The sequence below is a fragment of the Tetrahymena thermophila genome (genome assembly GCF_000189635.1).
Source record: "Tetrahymena thermophila SB210 genomic scaffold scf_8254362, whole genome shotgun sequence".
NCBI lineage: Eukaryota > Ciliophora > Oligohymenophorea > Hymenostomatida > Tetrahymenidae > Tetrahymena > Tetrahymena thermophila.
The window spans coordinates 1-19,416 of NW_002476146.1; the positions used below are offsets into that span (position 1 = coordinate 1).

The window sequence follows — 19,416 nt, forward strand, 5'->3', positions numbered from 1 at the left end:
AACCCCAACCCCAACCCCAACCCCAACCCCAACCCCAACCCCAACCCCAACCCCAACCCCAACCCCAACCCCAACCCCAACCCCAACCCCAACCCCAACCCCAACCCCAACCCCAACCCCAACCCCAACCCCAACCCCAACCCCAACCCCAACCCCAACCCCAACCCCAACCCCAACCCCAACCCCAACCCCAACCCCAACCCCAACCCCAACCCCAACCCCAACCCCAACCCCAACCCCAACCCCAACCCCCATTAATTTTTATAAAAAATAAACTTATAATTTTTAGATTTATATTAAATAAAAATGGTAATCTCATAAAATAGTAGCTAGGTATATGAGATTTAATCTAATATACTACAAACAAAAGATCCATAGAAATATTTAGAAATTCAGAAGATTTATTTTTTATTTATGAATTTAGAAAAATAATTTTAAATTTACAGTGGTATTTTTAAAAAAAAGTTTAAAAAATTAAAAACAATTCTTAAACGTAAATTTTAATTCTAACTTTTTTATTAGCAACGAAATATCTGAAAATAAATTTAGTAAATAAAAATTTTAATGGTATTTTATTCAAGTTTAAGATACTTCTTATTTATTTTATTTGTATTTTTCAATTTTATTAATTATATTATTTCTCTATTAGTAAAACTCCAAAATACACATACATACATGTAAAAAATTTTATGTGATTTTATGATAATTATTTTTTTAGGCATATCTATTTTTTTTAAAGTAATAGGAATCTTCACCTTTTTTGATTATATAACAATTTTCTTCAATTATTTAAATAAACAGTATTTAATTTAATGTAAAATTTATATTGATTGTGGTGAGATTGATATCTACCTAATAACTCTATCTAATATCTTTAAAACTCTACTGATTTTATTTATCTTCGCCAAAATGTATAATAATTATAATAATAATACATTTCAGAATTACCTAAAACATCAAAAACTAAAAATAAGCATTAGTAATGTCTGAAGTTAATTAACCTTTACTCAATTAAGATCGTGGTTAGATATCTTCTTCCCATAGATATCCCATTAAAAAGGAGGAATTAAGCGATTTTTTCTAATTTGATAACATTAGAGATGGGTCATCACTTTAAAAGATTGAAAAGCTTGGATCAATTAATGGTCTTAGTTAAGCTTTAAAAACTGACTTAAAACAAGGTATAGCTAATGAATCTATTGTAGAAAGAATCTAAACCTATGGAGCAAACGAAAGAATTGAAAAGCAGCCAAAAACATTTTTCGAGTTAGTAGTTGAGTGCTTAGAAGATGATACTTTAAGACTCTTATGCGGAGCTTCCTTTGTATCCTTAGTGATTGGCTGCATCAGGGAAGGCTTAGCTGAAGGATGGATTGATGGTATAGGCATATTTATAGCTGTGTTTATTATTGTTACAATTACATCAGTAAACAATTACATGAAAGAATAGTAATTTAGGAGATTAAATTAAATTGTTGCGTAAAGGAGCGTGGCTGTTATCAGAAATGGAGAGATTTCCCATATATCTATATATTCTCTGCTGGTAGGTGATATAATGCTCTTTGAAACAGGAGAAGTGTTTCCTGTTGATGGAATTCTCGTAAAAAGCAATAATTTAGTATGTGATGAATCAAGCATCACAGGAGAATCAGATCCAATCAAAAAGTATCCCATAGGAATATAAGATTGCAATCCTGCTCCTTTCCTCATTTCTGGATCATAAGTAACAGAAGGTAGTGGAGAAATGATAGTCCTTGCAGTCGGATAGTCGAGTACAATTGGCAAGCAATAAGCTTTGATGAATGAAGAGGAAGAAGAAGAAAAGAGGACACCATTGCAATATAAATTAGATGTTTTTGTAGAATAATTAGGTAGTATTGGTTTTAAATGGGCTATTCTAACTTTCTTTGTAATGTTTGCTAATTTGATGTACACCATTTATTCTAGCAACGACCCAAATGTTAAACTATTCTCTCTTGATACTGTGTCAGAAATATTAGACTATTTTATTGTTGGTATTACAGTTGTCGTTATAGCTGTCCCTGAAGGCCTACCATTAGCAGTTACTTTATCACTTGCTTATGCTGTTAGCAGAATGATGGTAGAAAATAATTTAGTAAGAAATCTCATTTCTTGTGAAATTATGGGAGGAGCTGATACCATTTGTAGTGATAAAACAGGAACTTTAACAGAAAATTAAATGAAAGTCAAAAAACTGTATGCTTTAGACTAAACCTACACAGATTTTGAGAGACAGTAATTTGATTCTAAATTCCTTAATTTATTAACAGAAGGCATATGTGTTAATACTAATGCTCATATTTCATATGAAAAATATGGTATAGTTTAGAATGGAAATAAGACTGAATGTGCTCTCCTTGAGCTAGCTATGGATTTGAATGTCTCTTATACTGATTTCAGACCTTCAGATAACATCATTAAAATTATTCCATTTTCATCAAGTAGGAAAAGAATGAGTACAGTCTATATCCCAAAAGATAATAATAACATAGTACGTGTATACTCGAAAGGTGCACCAGAAATTATGTTTTAATACTGTAATAGATACATGACTAAAAATGGGTAAGTTGAACAGATTGATTAAACCTTCTTAAAAAAGTTGTCAGAAGTATAAAACCAATTTGCAAACGATTGCTTGAGAACACTACTTCTTACTTATAATGAATTACCTTCTTTAAATGCAAATTAATTATCAAAAGAAGAGGAGTTAGAAAAGAATTTGATTGTTTTGGGTATGATTGGAATTTAAGATCCTCTAAGGAAAGGTATTCGCTAATCTGTAGCTGTTTGCACTGAGGCAGGAGTAACTGTGAGAATGGTTACTGGAGATAATTTAAATACAGCAGTCGCTATTGCTAAGGAAGCTGGTATAATAAGCTAAGATTATGTTCCTAGAGCTAATGACTATACTGTTATGGAAGGAAAGTAATTTAGAGAAAAAGTAGGAGGATTATAGTAAATTAAAGGAGATTAAGGATAAATAGTGAGATATGAGGTAGGTAATATGCCAGCTTTCAAAGAAGTTAGCAAGTAATTGAGAGTATTAGCAAGAAGTGCTCCTGAAGATAAATTCTTGTTAGTTACAGGACTTTAAAAGTGTGATTCTATTGTTGCAGTTACTGGAGATGGTACTAATGATGCTCCTGCTCTCAAAAAAGCAGATATTGGCTTTGCTATGGGTATTACAGGTACTGAGGTTGCAAAAGAAGCTGCTGGTATTATATTGCTTGATGATAACTTCTCAAGTACTGTTACAGCAATTAAATGGGGTAGAAATATTTTTGACTGTATCAGAAAATTCTTATGTTTCTAATTAACTATAAATGTTGTTGCCTTGTTTATGGCCTTTTTGGGAGGTGCTACTGTGAGAGAATCTCCATTGAATACAATTCAAATTTTATGGGTAAACTTAATGTAAGATACTATGGCTGCCTTAGCACTTGCTACCGAACCTCCTTCTGAAGAATTGCTTAAAAGAAAACCTGTTAAGCGTACTGAAGTTGTTATTACTCCATCAATGTGGAAGTTCATTTTACTTCAAAGTATCTATTAAATATTTGTCTTGATAATTGTTTTGTTCTATGGAGATTTGATATTTGGAGTTGAATATGGTATTAACAATAAGACCTGGACTGAATAAAATGGTATTCATCTTACTATGTTCTTTAACATATTTGTTTTCTTGTCTGTTTTTAATGAAGTTAATTGTAGAAAACTCAAGGCATCAGAAGTAAATGTATTTGAAAATTTCTTCAATAATCCTCTTTTCATTTTTATTATTGTTTCTACAATTGGAATCTAAATGCTTATGGTAGAATATGGCGGCAGAGCTGCTAAATGTTCCCCTTTAACTTTGTAACAAAACCTCATTTGTGTTGCCATCGGAGCTTCTTCTGTAGCTGCAGGTATTTTGATTAAACTTTTACCTCCTTCTGTTGATGAATTCTTAAGCTGCACAAACCCATTCAAAGAGAGAACTTAAGCTGTTGAAGAAGAAGAACCTCAAGGTGATTAGAAAAAAACATAATGATTATTATTGAACGTTATTTTCATTTCTAAACAAGAAACTCTTATTTAAACATTTTTGAAAAAAAAATATATAGGTGAAAGTATAATTTGAAAGATAATGTATTTAATTGGTATTTTATGTTAGTTAATACCAAACAAAATATTCATTTAATATCTTGTATTTTCTTCATCAATATTTGTTTTGATTACTTTTTAGGATATAATTATACTATGAAATACAAATTTAATTTTACATAAAATCTAAATAGCTTGTTTGTATACATAAAAACTTAAAATTGTAATTAATAAAAATTAAAAAATTTTGAGCAATATATTTATAAAATTATAAATATTTTAATACTAAAAAAAGCCTGTTTTAGATATATTTTAATTTCAAAATGTTATCAAAATAAAAATAGCAATTTTTATTCCCTATCTTTTATCTTTTAATAGTTAACAAAAAAAAAATAATATTTTTTGTAAAATTTAAAAAAATAAATTTTTAAATTAAATTATTTTATTTAAAAAAATAATATAAAAAAATGATTTTACATTACATCATATTTATTACTTTTTTATTAAGTATTTAATTGTAAATTTGTTTTTGAATTAAAAAATAAAATTTTCAATCACAAATATTTATTTCAAGTTGTTTTTATTAAATCATTTAATATTTTGGTTATTTTTATTTAAGTAAAAAATAAGCTTTTATGCCTGAAATTAGATTTTTACATGTAAAGTTTGAAGCGATTTTTTCTTTATTTATTCTAAATTCTTTTAAAATAATCAAATTTTTTACAGTTTTAATAAATAAAATTTATACAAAATTATAATTTTTTAAACATAATTCACCATTAATTAGCAATCTATTCAGCTGTATTTTATGTATTTATAATTCATAATGCAAAAACTTCTTCATGTACATCTAAGCGTACTTTAGAGTTAGATACTGAACTAGATTTTTCTTAAACTGATCTAATAAGAGCAGAAGGACCACATACCATAACTCCAACTCTACTTTCATCATTTTGTTTTGCTATTTCCTGAATAGTTTTCAAATATTGTTTAATATCAGGTCTTTACAAAATAAACTTTCCATCTTCAGTATTCAATTTTACTTCAGTTTAATTTTCTGAGGTATCATTAACATTATTTTATTCTTTCTTATTATTACTACTGGTAGATAAATGATAGAATCTTTCTACCAGATTTTTTTGTTTGTCTTCTAAAGATAAAATAGATTCAATATATTATTCTGATAAGAGATCTTCGTGCCTTTCTTTGCTTCTAGTAGTCCATATTAAGTAAATTTTAGTAATAGGTCTACCTTTTGTTCTTTCTTCAAGGAGTTATTTACAAACACTAATAATAGGAGTGATTCCAATACCTCCTCCAATTAAAACAAAAGTCTTGTAGTAATCACTTGCAATATCTATACTAGGAAATCCATAAGGACCACATAAATAAGCTTTAGTTTACTCACCATTAAGCTTTTCAGCAAGAACTAGCAAATCTCTTGTCCAATTACCAGATTTTTTAATAAATATTTCTATCTTTTTCTCACCAAAAGAAGATTATATGCTAAAGGGATGCCACTAAAAATATGATAATTTAGGTATACATATACATAAATATTATCCACCTTAATAATTAATTTTATTGTCTAGTATAGTAATCTTTGCCATATCAGAGGTCACTTTTTCAATTTTAATTTAGTGGGCATTCTTTAAGTGGCGATATATTACTGCTTATCTATTTATTAATAATTTATAAAGAATAGTTATTTCATCTTAAATATTTCAATTTTAAAGGAATATCCTTAATTAATTATAAATATTTATTACTTTATTAAAAAGTCTAGTCCCCAGTAACCTAGACCATATATAGCAATATCAACTCCATGGAGAATAATTCCAACAATTACAACTATAAAACCTATCCAATGAAGTCTAATAAATATTTCATAAAGAAAATATCGAATAGGCCAAAGACTTACGCCTAACATTCCAAATAAACTTCCTAGCATAAACCATCCATCCCATTGGTAATCAGTACTCAAAAAATGAAGTACTCCACCTAAAACAGCTAACCAACCAAATACTTTATGCCAAAATATTCCTCTTTCGTATGAAAGCCCACAAAGGAAAGTTAAAATAGAATTTTTTACTGTAAAAACTATGCAAACCACTAATTGTTATTAAATAATACTAAATTATTAATTAATTAATTTGTTTGTAAATATTTACAAAGATTTATCCCTGCAGCACTACCAGAATTATTTTTATTGCCATAGCTAAGACCCATATTAACACCAAGACCTGCAAGAGCACCTAGAAAAACTATTATTTCTCCAATAGACATAGAAAAATTAAATATAGCATATGTCCTTCTGTTAAATATTTATTAAAATTTCCCTCTGAAAACTTTAATGAATCTTGGTAAAGCTATGTACGTAGCAAAGTATTCTTCTTCTGAATAACTTAGCCACTGCTTAGTTACAATACTTTCTAAATCTTAGTTTTCTTCTGTTGTCATTTTAGTCGAAGTTAAATCTTTAAATAATTAATTAATTTATGAATTATTTGATAATAATAGTTACTAATTTAAAATTTATAGATACACCAAGGTTTAGATATTTTTTTTACCTTACATTATTTTTTAATTATTGCGTAATTAAATCAACACCTCAGATTTATTTAATGGTTTTATTTGATTTTAATAACAATCAAGTTACAATTAAGCAAGTCAAATCAACTTCAATTTCACTTGAATCATATTAGGATTGATTAGATCAGGGAAAAATTAAATAGGCAGAACTCAAATTTTAAATTTCAAAAAATTCTTTTACAAATAAAGAGTATTAATTATTAATTGACATCATAATAAATGGTATCTGTAATAACTTTGTATTAAATAAAAACATATTATTAATCAAATTAATATAAACGGCTATTAGTTTTCTTAATTCAACACAAATTAATAATACTATTTAATTAAGTTTTATGATGAATTTGTTTAAGTAAATAAATAAAAAATAAATAATTTCTTTTTAGATATATTAATTATGGATTAAATAAATAATTATTTTATTTATCAGTATGTGTAAATATTAGGAATAATCTATGATAATTTTTGATTTAACTTTTTATTTATACTATAAATATAACTATTCTTTTTGTTTTATCATTTGTTTTAGTAATTAAACATAAATTGAAAATACTTTTTAATTTAGTTTTGTAATTAATTTATTTATTAAATGTATAATTTTATTATTGAAAGATATGTATAAAAACTATGGATAATTTATGATAATTTTTGACTTAATTAACAATTTTTTAAATTTAATTGACTTTTTAATTCCAAAATAAATTAATTTTTGTAAAAAAAATAAATTTAAGCTTTTTTTTTGAAGAAAAATTTTTAAAAAAGGCTAAATTTAAAAATTTAATAGAAAAATCATAAAGATTGATATAAATTAAAATTATTAATATTATTAATTAAATTCTATTATAAAATTATTTATTTTTATATAAATCATATTCAAAGGCATCAACCATTCAAAAAAATAGTGATCTCAATTCACTAAATTTTTGAATGGCATTTTGCTATACTTAAATGTATATGACTAATTTTATTTTTATTTAACATTAATAATTAACAAGTAATATATATTTCTAAGAAATAAGTTATTTTATAAATATTTTATAGCCTAATAAATATAATTATTAATTTAATAACCTAATATAAATAAATATTTTCACAATTTAGTAAAATAAGTAATAATTGAGGAAAAATAATATTTGTTATTCTTTCATAATTACTTCATTGATAAGGTTTTTTATGAATGAGTTACTTATTTATAAGAAAGTTAAGATTTTAATTAAATATGAACAGGATTTCTTTTAAATTGGATATTTGGATACACTGCATCTCTCTTTCTTTTGGAAACAGTATAGTTAGTTTATTTATCATAGAAAAGACCTATTTAATAGAAAAGAAATTCAACAAGTAAATCTACAGCTATAAGTATTATTTCCATTAATTCAGGAATAAACCCAAAAACAGATTAGTATTCACCAGTTCCAAGTGTAGCAGCAATAAAAGAATCATTATCATAACTATATGTGGGTTAGAATATAAGGAAACCTCCAATTCTGCACATTATCCAGCATCCAAAAATGTAAGATGATCCTCGTATTATTGCATGATAGTAGTTCATAAAGAGCTCTGAATTTTTTAGAGGAAAAATTATGTAATAAATAATAAACAAAATATGAATTGTCCCAAAGAGAGCATTAGTGCATACAATTTTTGTAAAGTAGTCTCCAAGCATGCCTGATAGCTAATACTTAGAACTATCTGATAGTATTGGGGTGTTATTGTTTATAACTGTCACACCCAAGCATGGGCTTAGGACGCAATAGTAAAAAAAATTAAACAGTTAATAATGACTATAATAAATAAAGCTGAATTCTAAGTAACTTATTATTTAACAGTGGAAAAGATATCTATTATATGGTTTTAACAATCCATTTTAATAATTTTAGTATATTGTGTACAAATCTAATCTCCATACATGAATAATGCGAATAATTAATATAAAGATCATGCTTAGAAAGCTTAAAAAGGCAAAAAAGAAAAAGGCAGTCGATCTCAAAACTTCAATTATTTATAGTTAATTAGTTGTACTCATAAATTAAAGATTGTCTAAACAACCATAGACTTAAATAGTTTGCAAATAATTAATATCATAATTCAGCAATTATTGTTAATTGGTTGTTATTATACTTGCAAGTTGGTTTTAATTGCTTCCATTTTAATAACTCATTTAAATTATCTTCATGTTACCTCTTACAAATATAGCACTCCATGAATTAGCCATATTGTTCCTATAAAATCTTTTAATTTATTTGTTAAAATTTAAATATATTTAAAGGATTTAATAATTTATGAAATTAAAAAAATCAATATTTTTTTCTTTTTTGAAGTTTTAAAATATTAATTTGAATTTATTAAAAATAGCTATCAAGATATTAAATAATAATTTTAAATAATGTTTTAATTAATTACACTGTCAGAAATAGTAAAATAAATAGTAGGGCTTTTATCAATTTTCTGAGCAAGCTAAGCTTGTTTCCTCCAGTTGTTTTACTTGGGACTAATCTTATAACTTCTTCTTCTTATTTTTCGTTGTATCGGAGAAGTATGTTTGGTTGTGGTTTTATTGTGCCTTACTCTTATTGAGAAATAACTTATTTATTTTCTCTAAATTTTTTATTATCAGTTAACTAAATTTAATCTATATAATCATAATCGTCCTCTTATTTTAAAATTCTACTGTTGTTGTTGAAGTTTGCTTTTGAAGGACTACGTGATTAGCTTTTATCGTACAAATTATTTGATTTATTTTCAACTTATTCAGTTTTTATCTAAATAAGGTTCTCATTATCTGCATTTGTATTGTTAACTTAATACATCTGCGTATGTTAGGATGTATTTTCAACATTTTATTCAATATTATTCAGCTAATTGTTATTATTTTCCAAATCTTCATTATGATGATATTTATTGTTTTCATAATCAATTATTTTGTACTTGCTATCATTTAGCATCGAATTATTTACAGATTAGTTTACTTAATGATAATCCAAGTTATTTGTTGTTCCATGTATATCGTCTTCCTCGTTTTCTACATTTGTCTTTATGCCAGTTTGATCAAGTCTATTTTTTTCTATTGTATTATCATCGTTGTCATAGAAACTTCCTTTTTTCTATTAAAATTAATTAGAACTCTCATTATCATCAACAGCTTTCTCTTGCTGTGATTTTTAAAAAAATCTTCCTTTTTTTTATTAGTTGTTATTATTCAAATTAGATTCTACATTCACTTTTGAGAGCATGTTTTTCATTTTGTATTTTTCACTTAAACCTTTATGCTCATACGGCACTATATCATCATTAATCTAATTTTCAAGTTTCAGTGACTCATTTGTTAAAGGTAAAGGCTTAATAGTTAAATCATATTATTATTCAATTTATTCCTCCTACATAGACTAAGTAATATCTGGCCATTCAGCCCTTTAATCTACATTTATAAGTAAGCAAAGTCGAATAATATTTCTAACACGCTCGCTGATATACTAATTACTAGATTAAGAGAATATGGGCTTTTGATTTAAGTCAAAAATAGGAATATCTCCAAACACCATCTTATAAAAAATCATACCGAAACTCCAAATATCTACCTTATGTAAATCTGCTCTTGGATCATAAATTCCAACATCTTACTTGTATTCTGGAGCAAAGTAATCAAATATTTCTCTATTTTCTTAAAATTTTTATTCTGTAATACTGCTTATAATTAAAGGTTCACCAATTTTTATCATTCCCTAATCTAAGTACAAATTTTTCATATGAAAAGCTCCATGAAAGTTAAGGACTCTGCATATTTTAGTCATAGTATTGAGAAGACGGTGCATAACTAATGTAGCATCGATTTCATAAACACTTTTTTAATTTGTGTTTTTACGTTTAATAAAATATTCATTTAAGTTTCCTTGATTACAGTAATCCTATGCTATAATCACTTATCCTAAAGGATTATTCAATTAACCAGGAAGAAGATAAACAATTTCATAAATTCTAACGATTTCACTTCTTCCAGCTGCATCAAATAATTCTAATTGTTAAAACTTTTCAACATTTTCAAGAAATCTATCAACTTTCTAATGGGGAAAGTTTCCAACAACTTTAAGTCTGATCAAAGACTTGTCATATTGCTTAATGTTTGAAGTTTAATTTTAATGTGGCTTTAGCATTACACCAAAATATAGATCTTCAACCATATAGCCATCGATATCATTTCTAATTCTACTTTCTCTAAAAAATGTGTATTGTGCTCCTATTTAAGAATTTTGTAAATTAGGAGGAAGGTTCATAAGTAAGTCACCTCCGTATTTTTTTATATTTGAAATGCTCGATTAATCATTTTTTCCTATTATTTTTACTACTTCTAATAAAGAGTTGTTAAGAACTTCAGAAATAGTAGGACGATCATCTGGATTCTTAGCAAGCATCTTTCCCAAAAAAAACTAGCACTATCTTGAAATTTAAATAGGGAAATCCCCTTCACGCTTATCAAATTCATCAAGCCAACTTTTCATTATAGTTTTATGAGCAGTGATCTAATTGTATATTTCTTCTCTAGTTTTACCCCCATAAAAATATCTTCCTCTTAAAAGCCTAAAAAATAATATACCAAGAGCCCAAATATCAGATTTCATAGTTTTTTATGCTGTAATATTAGCTAATATCTCTGGTGATAAATAATAATTGCTCTCAACTTCCTATTATTGAGTTTAATGAGTAATTTTGCTAAATTAACCTCCAGGTATTGATAAGCACGTTAAAGAAAAAGCCATTTCATCAACCTAAATATTATCAAGACATATTGCTCCATGAACTATTTGTTAATTGTGAAGCTCTTATAAGCCTAATGCTACCTATTTAAAGATAAGAAGAGCATCATATTCCTCTAAGTAGTTATTTCTCTATAAATACTCATTCAAAGTACCAAATTTGCTACCTTAAAGTATCACAGCAATTTAACTGGATTAAATTTCTAATACATCTAGCACTTATGGTGAGAACTAGCGACTTTAGTTTGTATTTGCTAGCTGAGTAAACATTTCAATTTGTTACTTTTTAATCTCAATGCCTGTCTTAAAAATGATATCCTTTTCTTACTAATTCGTTTGCCTATCGAACATATTAAAGGCTTTTTCGTCTACTATTTTAACATATATAGGCTGTTAATTTCTCATGTCTAAGCCCTCATAGACCTAAATATGATTTGATTCGTGTATCAAATTGTTGTTTGAATAAACAAATCTATCATCTAACTAGCAATTATACATTTCTGTTAAAACTATTTTAGGTTATTCTAAATTTTATATAACTTTAAATAGCTAAAAAATATTCTATTTTTATTTGGTAAGTCCCTATTTCTAAATTTGGTCTCAACTACTTTAGAATTTCCTATATAATTTTAGAGAAGAAAAGTAGTTATTTCCTTTCTATTATTATGTACTCTTTGATTGTATTTTATATTTTAATAAAGTGGAATTTATTAATAAAGAATATAAGCTTTTACAGAATTAAATTTTCTTACTTCAAAATTTGTAAATAAATGGCTGTAGAAAAATACTTTTTTTTTAAGTTAATATTAATTGACTTAACAAGCTCTAATTTTATTTACATATGATATTCAATTATAATTATAGTTTTTACCAATAAAAGTATATGAAATAAATAATTCAGGTTGATAATTTAATATATATTAAGAATTCTTTGATTTATGAAGATGCAGTATAAAATTAAAAATCTTTTCTTTAACTGTATTGTATTTGAGCCATCAATTCAATAATTAACTATATTCAAAAATTGAGAAAAGATTTGATGCTATTTAGATTACACTTCTTAAAAAATCTATTTTTAATCTTTGTAGACATTTCAGATAGATTTAATTTTATTTACATGATAGATTTATTTTATGAAATTCATAAACAAATAAAAAATATTTGCCAACTACTTTTTTTTTGAAATTTATTTTTTAAAGTCAAATACATTTTTCATCATTTAATCACAATGTAAATTAAACTGAAAAGCGAAATTCTTCTTAAAATTTATTTATGAGAAGAACTAATTCGAATTAATTTCGAGACTAGAATAAATTTAATTTTTCTATTTCATAAAACCACAAATCTAAAAGTGGTAAATATTAAAAGTGGCCTATTGATAAAAAAAGGATGCCATCTTTAACAAATATAAAATAAATATTATTATTTTTTATATATAAATATTTTAGTAAAATAAAAATACTCATTAAGTGTAATAAACTTTAGCCAAATCTACAACTTCTTAAATATTCTTGAACTAATTTCTATTAACCATAAGAGATCTAGCAAACTTTATAGCTGCTATTTCGCATTTAGAACGAACATCAAGATCTGATATGGAATCTAAATCTTCTACGTGTGCTATTCCAATGATTCTTCTGATCATCTTTGCAGCAGCAAATCCTAGTGTGTCTTAGAAAATATTTTTTAAGTATTTTATTTAAATTGCTATCTTGATGTTATTATTTTTGTTAATTAAGTTTGGAGGGAAATCACCACCATTTTAAACATTTGATTTGGTATTCCAGATATTTAAGAACTCTTCTTCGTATTAAGTATAGAAACTAACTGTAGTATCTAAAAGCCATTGAGAGTATTCTGAAATTTAATTTACTTCATTTTCATGTTATTTTTAACTAAAGAAATTCAAGAATAGATTAGCAACAAAAGCGCCAGTGTCGAATCCTATTGGACCATAAAAAGCAAATTCAGGGTCAATAACTCTAGTTTCATTCTCTGTGACCATTATACTTCCTGTATGTAGATCACCGTGAATAAGAGCTTCCTTAGATGTTATAAATTTATGACGAAGCTCAGAAATAGCTACTATTAATTCATCATCTGCAATTTTTATAGTTTTAACTATATCGTCTAATTGAGGTGTTGTCCATTTGTTATAGTGAGAGTCTACATAAGGATCTGAGAAGATAACTTATTCTGTCAAAGCACACAATTCTGTATTTTCACTCCAAAAACTAACCTTTTCACGATAAGTTTTGTTATCTAAATGTAATGGGCTACTGTAAAAATGTGTTTTAGCAGAGAACATAGCTATATCTTTTGCTAATTTTGGATATTTTATGCGTTGAATTAAACCTTTTCTAAGAATAATATAAGGAGGAGCTAAATATTCCATAACTATTAAGGAGTTATCTTTGTCGAAAAAGAGAGGCTTTGGAATCAATTCAGGAGCTACTTAGTTATGGAATTTTAGTGCTTCGTATTCAAAGAAAGCTCTATTGAGAGGAAAAGGCCAAGTAGGTCCTACACAACGAACATAAGGTAAAGCTTGCTTGACTATTACTTGCTTAAGATCAGTAGAAACAATAAAAACTAAATTCAAGTTTCCATCTCCAATTTCAGAAACCTAAAGAGAACTCTCTTCAGCTTATGAAAATACATTATATTTGTTAATTAGGTTACTTTTTAAAGATTATGCATCCATCTATTTCCAATTTCCTTAACTTCTATCACACTCATATTCGCCACCCTCATGGAAAATACGTTTGATGAGAGAGCTTGGAGTTACATCAAATGATGGATTCCAAACTTCAATTTCTGTAGGGGCAATTTAAACTCCCATCACATGAGTTAGTTCATTCTTAGGGCGCTATTCAATATGGATATCTGCTCCACATAAAGTATTTTCATCAATAGTTTGGGTGGGAAGGGCAACATAGAAATTAACATCATGGTGCTTTGCTAAAACTGCAAAAGTGTATGTTCCTAAAATAAAAGAAATTATTAATACGTTTTTAATTAAATATAAAATAAGTGTTTTTTATAATTAAACAGAAGCAATAAATAAATATCTTTTTGTCTCTTTTTAAATTTGTTTAGTAATTCATTTTACTTTGTATAAAATCAAGGTTATAAAAACTGTTGTATTTATAAAAATAATTTTCAATTTTACCTATCTTATTAGCAGTATCTCCATTTTTAGCTACTCTGTCAGCTCCTGCAACAACAAAATCGATGTTACCTTATTGCATCAAAAAACCTGCCATGCTGTCTGTAATTAAAGTTGCTGGAAGTTTATCTAAAACAGCTTCAGATGCTGTTAAACGAGCTCCTTGGTTATAAGGTCTAGTCTCAGCTATGTAAAGCCTCTCTAAACGCCCACGTCTATGTAACTCTCTAACAATACCTAATGCTGTACCATCACCAGGAGTAGCAAGCTTACCAGTATTGCAAATGGTTAAAACTTTTAGCTTTGCATTTTAACCTGCTTATTCAGGGTGCTTTTCTTCAAAGTCTTTGATTATAGCATCAACTCCAAGAATAGACATTTGTCTACATGCATCGATGTATTGCTAATTGAAAGAGTCTATCAACTAAAATAATTGTTACTTTAATTATTACAATTATGAAATTTCTTCAACACTTTGCTGTAAGCTGAAATCTATGACAGTTTACCTTACTCTTTCTGTATCGTTCTACAAATTGACTGCAGTTGGGCGAGAAGTACGGAGATACTCAACTGCTTATAAAACATATTTTCTTAGCTCTTCGACACTCTTGAAGTCTCTATTAAATAGTTCGTTACGTAAACCCTAAGTAGCAACTACAGCAATCAGAGGAGCACCACGAACATTCATATCTTTAATAACCTTCCAAGCATCTTCGATTGTGTTAATACGGATCTCTTCAATTGTTAAAGGTAATTTAAGCTAATCAAGAACATAAAAGTGGTCATCTACCTCTCTTCTAAATGTTTGGAATTTTTCCATTTTTAAAAATTTAAACCTATTGATAATATATTTTGATGTGATGATTCTTTTTAATATAAATCAGAAAAGGAATTAGCAATTATTTATTTATTTAGAAATAAATTATAAATCCAAAAATTAATTGATTGATTTATAGCTTGGTAGAGGTAACTTGGTATTTAATAATTAATTTAATATATTTGCAAAGATATTTGTTTATTTTGTTTGGCATATTTTTTATTTTCCTAATTTTTTTGAAAATCCTAAATAATAAGAAGAAGTATTATTAAAAAGAATATCTAAAGAATTTTTAAAGAAATATCATGGAAAAATTATGTTTTTAGTTTATCTATGGATTTTAGATAAGTCAAATTTATTTATTATTTTTAAAGAACAAATTTCGTCAAAAATAATAAATTGTGACAGAAATTTTGTTTTCTTTGTTAAATGCACGCAGTAAAATAATAAGTTTAATCTTTTATTATAATTTTAATTAAAAATAATCATTTTATAAAAGTAAAAGATTTAAATTAAAATATCTGTTTTTAACTTTTATAAATATATATATCAATTTAACTTCTTAATAAAACAAAATTTGATATTATTTAAAATTACAACTAAAATTTTAAATAATATTTAAAGAGTTTTTCAATTAGTGTTAGATTAAAATAGTTTTTCTCTTAACATAATAATTAAAGAGAGAAAAATAATAAATAAATTCTAGCTTTAAATTTATTATATATATCAATATATTAACTGTTTAAACTGAAAAACATTAATTTTTGTAAATCTTTTATTGAAATTAATTGTATAACTATGGTATAAAATAAATTAAATTAAATTTGTTTGTTGATATTTACTATTATAAGTTTGAATTGTTATTTTGTTGAATAAGAATTTAATTTTATATTTTTTTAATGAATGAATAGTCGTTATGTTAATTCTATAAAACTAAATTAAAAGAATTTATTATTTTATTCAATCTCATAACTGTTATTGAAGTATTTCGTTTATTTTCTCAGTAACATAAGAAGGGTGAGGACGATTTTCATAAGAAGTGCATTTTTCAATTAGCTTAATTATTTCGGGATTTATATGTTGCGTTTCTTGCTATGATACTTAGCTTTAATAATGAAGCCATAGGCTTTGCTTATTCTCAAGCGCTTTTCTTACATCTTATAGATTTTTAATACCCTTCCATGGTTCATTTCCAGTTATCATTTCAAAAAGAAGACACCCAAAGCTCCATACATCAGTAGTGGGTGTTAATCTTTCCATATCAAAGTGCTCAAGAGGGCAATATCGAGGTGTAAAACCAAGTATATTTGTATCATGCGTGTATGGTTTGTTGTTAAACTTAGAAGTACCAAAATCAATAATTTTAATGTTTTAATTTGAGTCTAACAATATATTTTAAGGCTTCAAATCTGAATGGATAATATTATTATTGTATAATGTTTCTATGCCTTCAGCAATTTATAATGATAACTCAATACATTTTTTTATGTAATTAGGTTTTGTTCTTGTTGAATTTATGAATTTTTTTAAGTCACATGTTATAAATCTATTTTTATCGTAAGTTCCTATTAATTCCATAAATATTGCAAATATAAATTGGTCTCTTCCTGACATTTCATTACGACGAATATCAAATGAGATACCAAACAAACGAATAAATTATTAGTTACTAAAAGTGTTGACTTTAAGCAAAATTTTAATTTCGTTAAAAATACCTTCTAGAGTTTCTGCCATTATTGAAGAACACTCATCTAAATCATATTCGAATACCTTTTATGCCATCTCTTTTTCACCAACTTTCGACTTAAAAACAGCACAAAATCCTCCTTTTCCCAACCGTTGAGAATGGTCAAATTTAATTAAGTGAGGAGGATAAAATCTAATCGGTGGTTACAGCTGATATTAAATTCCCTTTTAGCTGTTATTGTAAGTGGTAGATTCTCTAATACTTTCAATATGTTGCTTCATATTTTTGAATTGATTTTCTATTTCTTCAACTTAGCTTTCAAAAGAGTTGGCTCTTGAATTCTTCATCAATCTTTCACACAAAGCGTCAAATTACATGTATAATTCATCATACTATAAGTTAATATTTTGAATAAGAATACCTTATAGTTCTTATTTATCTACAAAAGGGTTTTAATTCATTTTTTCTTATTCCATTCTTTTTATTTTATTTAAAAGATCTTATTTTTCTTGCCTAAGCTACTAAATATCCTCTTTAAATCTTTAAATGTTCTTGATATAACTGTCTTATTGTATTTCCTTTTCAATTATTAAATTTGTATAGTTCTGTAGTAATTTAGAATCATTGTTTTCACTCTTATCTTATTAAACCATAGGATCGATACTACTCTTAGTCTTTTTTGACCCAGTTCTTAACAAAAATTTTCTATTTTAGTTTTAAAAGAAATAATTCTAATTTGGAGGTTATTATTATGATTGAGATTAAGTCTGAGTAGAAAACGGGACCTTTATTTTAGGTTAAAATGGGGATGAAGCAATATTATTTAATATAATGTTTTCTGAAATATAGCTCGTTTTTTTGGCAATATTGTCTTGAGGTAAATTATCTTTTTCTTCAAATATTGGTTAAAGTTATCTTGCTGTCATTATATTTTTTGAAGAAATCTTTTTATTTAATTCTGGAGTTTCTGGATTTCCCGAAGACAAAGAAGAAAATTGCATAAGTTAAATCTATGATAATTCGCTTAGTTGTTCATTATCTTATAAATAATATTGTGATGCGCTTGTGCTAAAATTAATATTCTTTGTTGAAGAGTTATTCAAATTCATATTCTATTTAGATGATGGTCTCACAGATAACAATTGATAAGAAGATGTTGGTGAAATTTATGTATTTTAATTTTATTGAAGCTATTGGTATTATAGTGGTGTCAGAACTGGTATCCTATCCTATCTTTGAGAAAGAGCCTAGTTGGGCATATTTATGAAATTGCTATTTAAAAAATTTAATTTTGGAATCTATTGAGAATTGTATTCACTTAACTTTCTTTACTTTGACCCACTTTAAAGGTTCCTATTAAGCTAGGCACTCTTCATAGAATGTTTAAATCTTTTATTAGGAAATTATTCAAATCCGCTATTGTTAAACTAGCCTTTGCTACTATTCATATTTTATGAAAATAACTAAAGAGAAGTTTTTAATAAACTATCTTGCGAAGTTTTTATTCTCCGATGCTCTAACATTGGTGAAAGACTTCTTGGGTTTCTGGCTACCTTTTAATCACTATCTTAAAGCTTAGGAAGGACAATGGCAGGCTTATTCTTTTCAGGAAAGTTGTATCCACTGGCTTAAATTATAAGTTTTGGTTAATTTAATTTAGATTTTTGAATTGCACTCATTTTTAAAGTGTTATTCCGAATAGGTATGAACAATATTCACTTAAATTAAATTTTTTTTACCTACTCTATTATCTATTTGGTATAGACAAAATTTTTGTTTTTAATTAATATTTAAAAACTTGATAAAAGCTAAATACGAGTTAATCCGTCCATATAAACAAACATTAAATCTCCAAATACATTAATAAACAAAAAATTTTGATTATTATTTGGTATTCATCACCACCAATCATCAAAAATTGATAATAAAAAAATATATATGATATGATATCTATTTGCAATTATCATTTTGAGTGAGTTTTTATTTAAACTTAAAAAATATTTATAAAACAACTTGAAATGACTTGTAATTATTTAAAATGTTGTGGATTTTATACAACTATTATAAACACTAAAAAGTTGATACTTTAAATAAGTTAAATTTGAAATATATCAAAAAAAAAGTGAAAAAAAAAAAAATTTCTATTTAAAAAAAGTCTAATAATACTTCTACCTTTAAATAAATTAAAAAAATTAATTTTTTGATAAATTAAAAATGTGTTTTTTCTATTTTTTTATAATTATCATTTAAATAAATAAATTATTCTTTAGAGTGTTTGACATATTTGAAAGTTAAT

At 26.0% G+C, this 19,416-nt stretch overlaps 5 protein-coding genes across 5 annotated transcripts; 1 reads left to right on the forward strand and 4 right to left on the reverse strand. All coding sequences in view use genetic code 6, as the record gives it.

The window, feature by feature from the left end:
• Positions 1–982: 982 nt before the first annotated feature.
• TTHERM_00722920 (calcium-translocating P-type ATPase, PMCA-type protein) lies at positions 983–4,051 on the forward strand (the record flags this gene model as incomplete). Its single annotated transcript, XM_001031770.3, has 1 exon — positions 983–4,051. The coding sequence occupies one exon, from the start codon at positions 983–985 to the stop codon at positions 4,049–4,051; it is 3,069 nt and encodes a 1,022-aa protein (XP_001031770.2).
• An 874-nt stretch (positions 4,052–4,925) lies between these two features.
• Positions 4,926–6,564, reverse strand: TTHERM_00722930 (ferric reductase-like transmembrane component; the record flags this gene model as incomplete). The annotated part of the gene is made up of 3 exons (XM_001031771.2): positions 4,926–5,781; positions 5,874–6,216; positions 6,276–6,564. The coding sequence occupies 3 exons, from the start codon at positions 6,562–6,564 to the stop codon at positions 4,926–4,928; spliced, it is 1,488 nt and encodes a 495-aa protein (XP_001031771.2).
• A 1,276-nt stretch (positions 6,565–7,840) lies between these two features.
• On the reverse strand, positions 7,841–11,945 carry TTHERM_00722940 (kinase domain protein; the record flags this gene model as incomplete). The annotated part of the gene is made up of 2 exons (XM_001031772.2): positions 7,841–8,927; positions 9,100–11,945. The coding sequence occupies 2 exons, from the start codon at positions 11,943–11,945 to the stop codon at positions 7,841–7,843; spliced, it is 3,933 nt and encodes a 1,310-aa protein (XP_001031772.2).
• Positions 11,946–12,909: 964 nt separating this feature from the next.
• On the reverse strand, positions 12,910–15,436 carry TTHERM_00722950 (methylthioribose kinase; the record flags this gene model as incomplete). The annotated part of the gene is made up of 2 exons (XM_001031773.1): positions 12,910–14,432; positions 14,620–15,436. The coding sequence occupies 2 exons, from the start codon at positions 15,434–15,436 to the stop codon at positions 12,910–12,912; spliced, it is 2,340 nt and encodes a 779-aa protein (XP_001031773.1).
• Positions 15,437–16,399: 963 nt separating this feature from the next.
• Positions 16,400–18,799, reverse strand: TTHERM_00722960 (protein kinase; the record flags this gene model as incomplete). Its single annotated transcript, XM_001031774.1, has 1 exon — positions 16,400–18,799. The coding sequence occupies one exon, from the start codon at positions 18,797–18,799 to the stop codon at positions 16,400–16,402; it is 2,400 nt and encodes a 799-aa protein (XP_001031774.1).
• Positions 18,800–19,416: the final 617 nt, after the last annotated feature.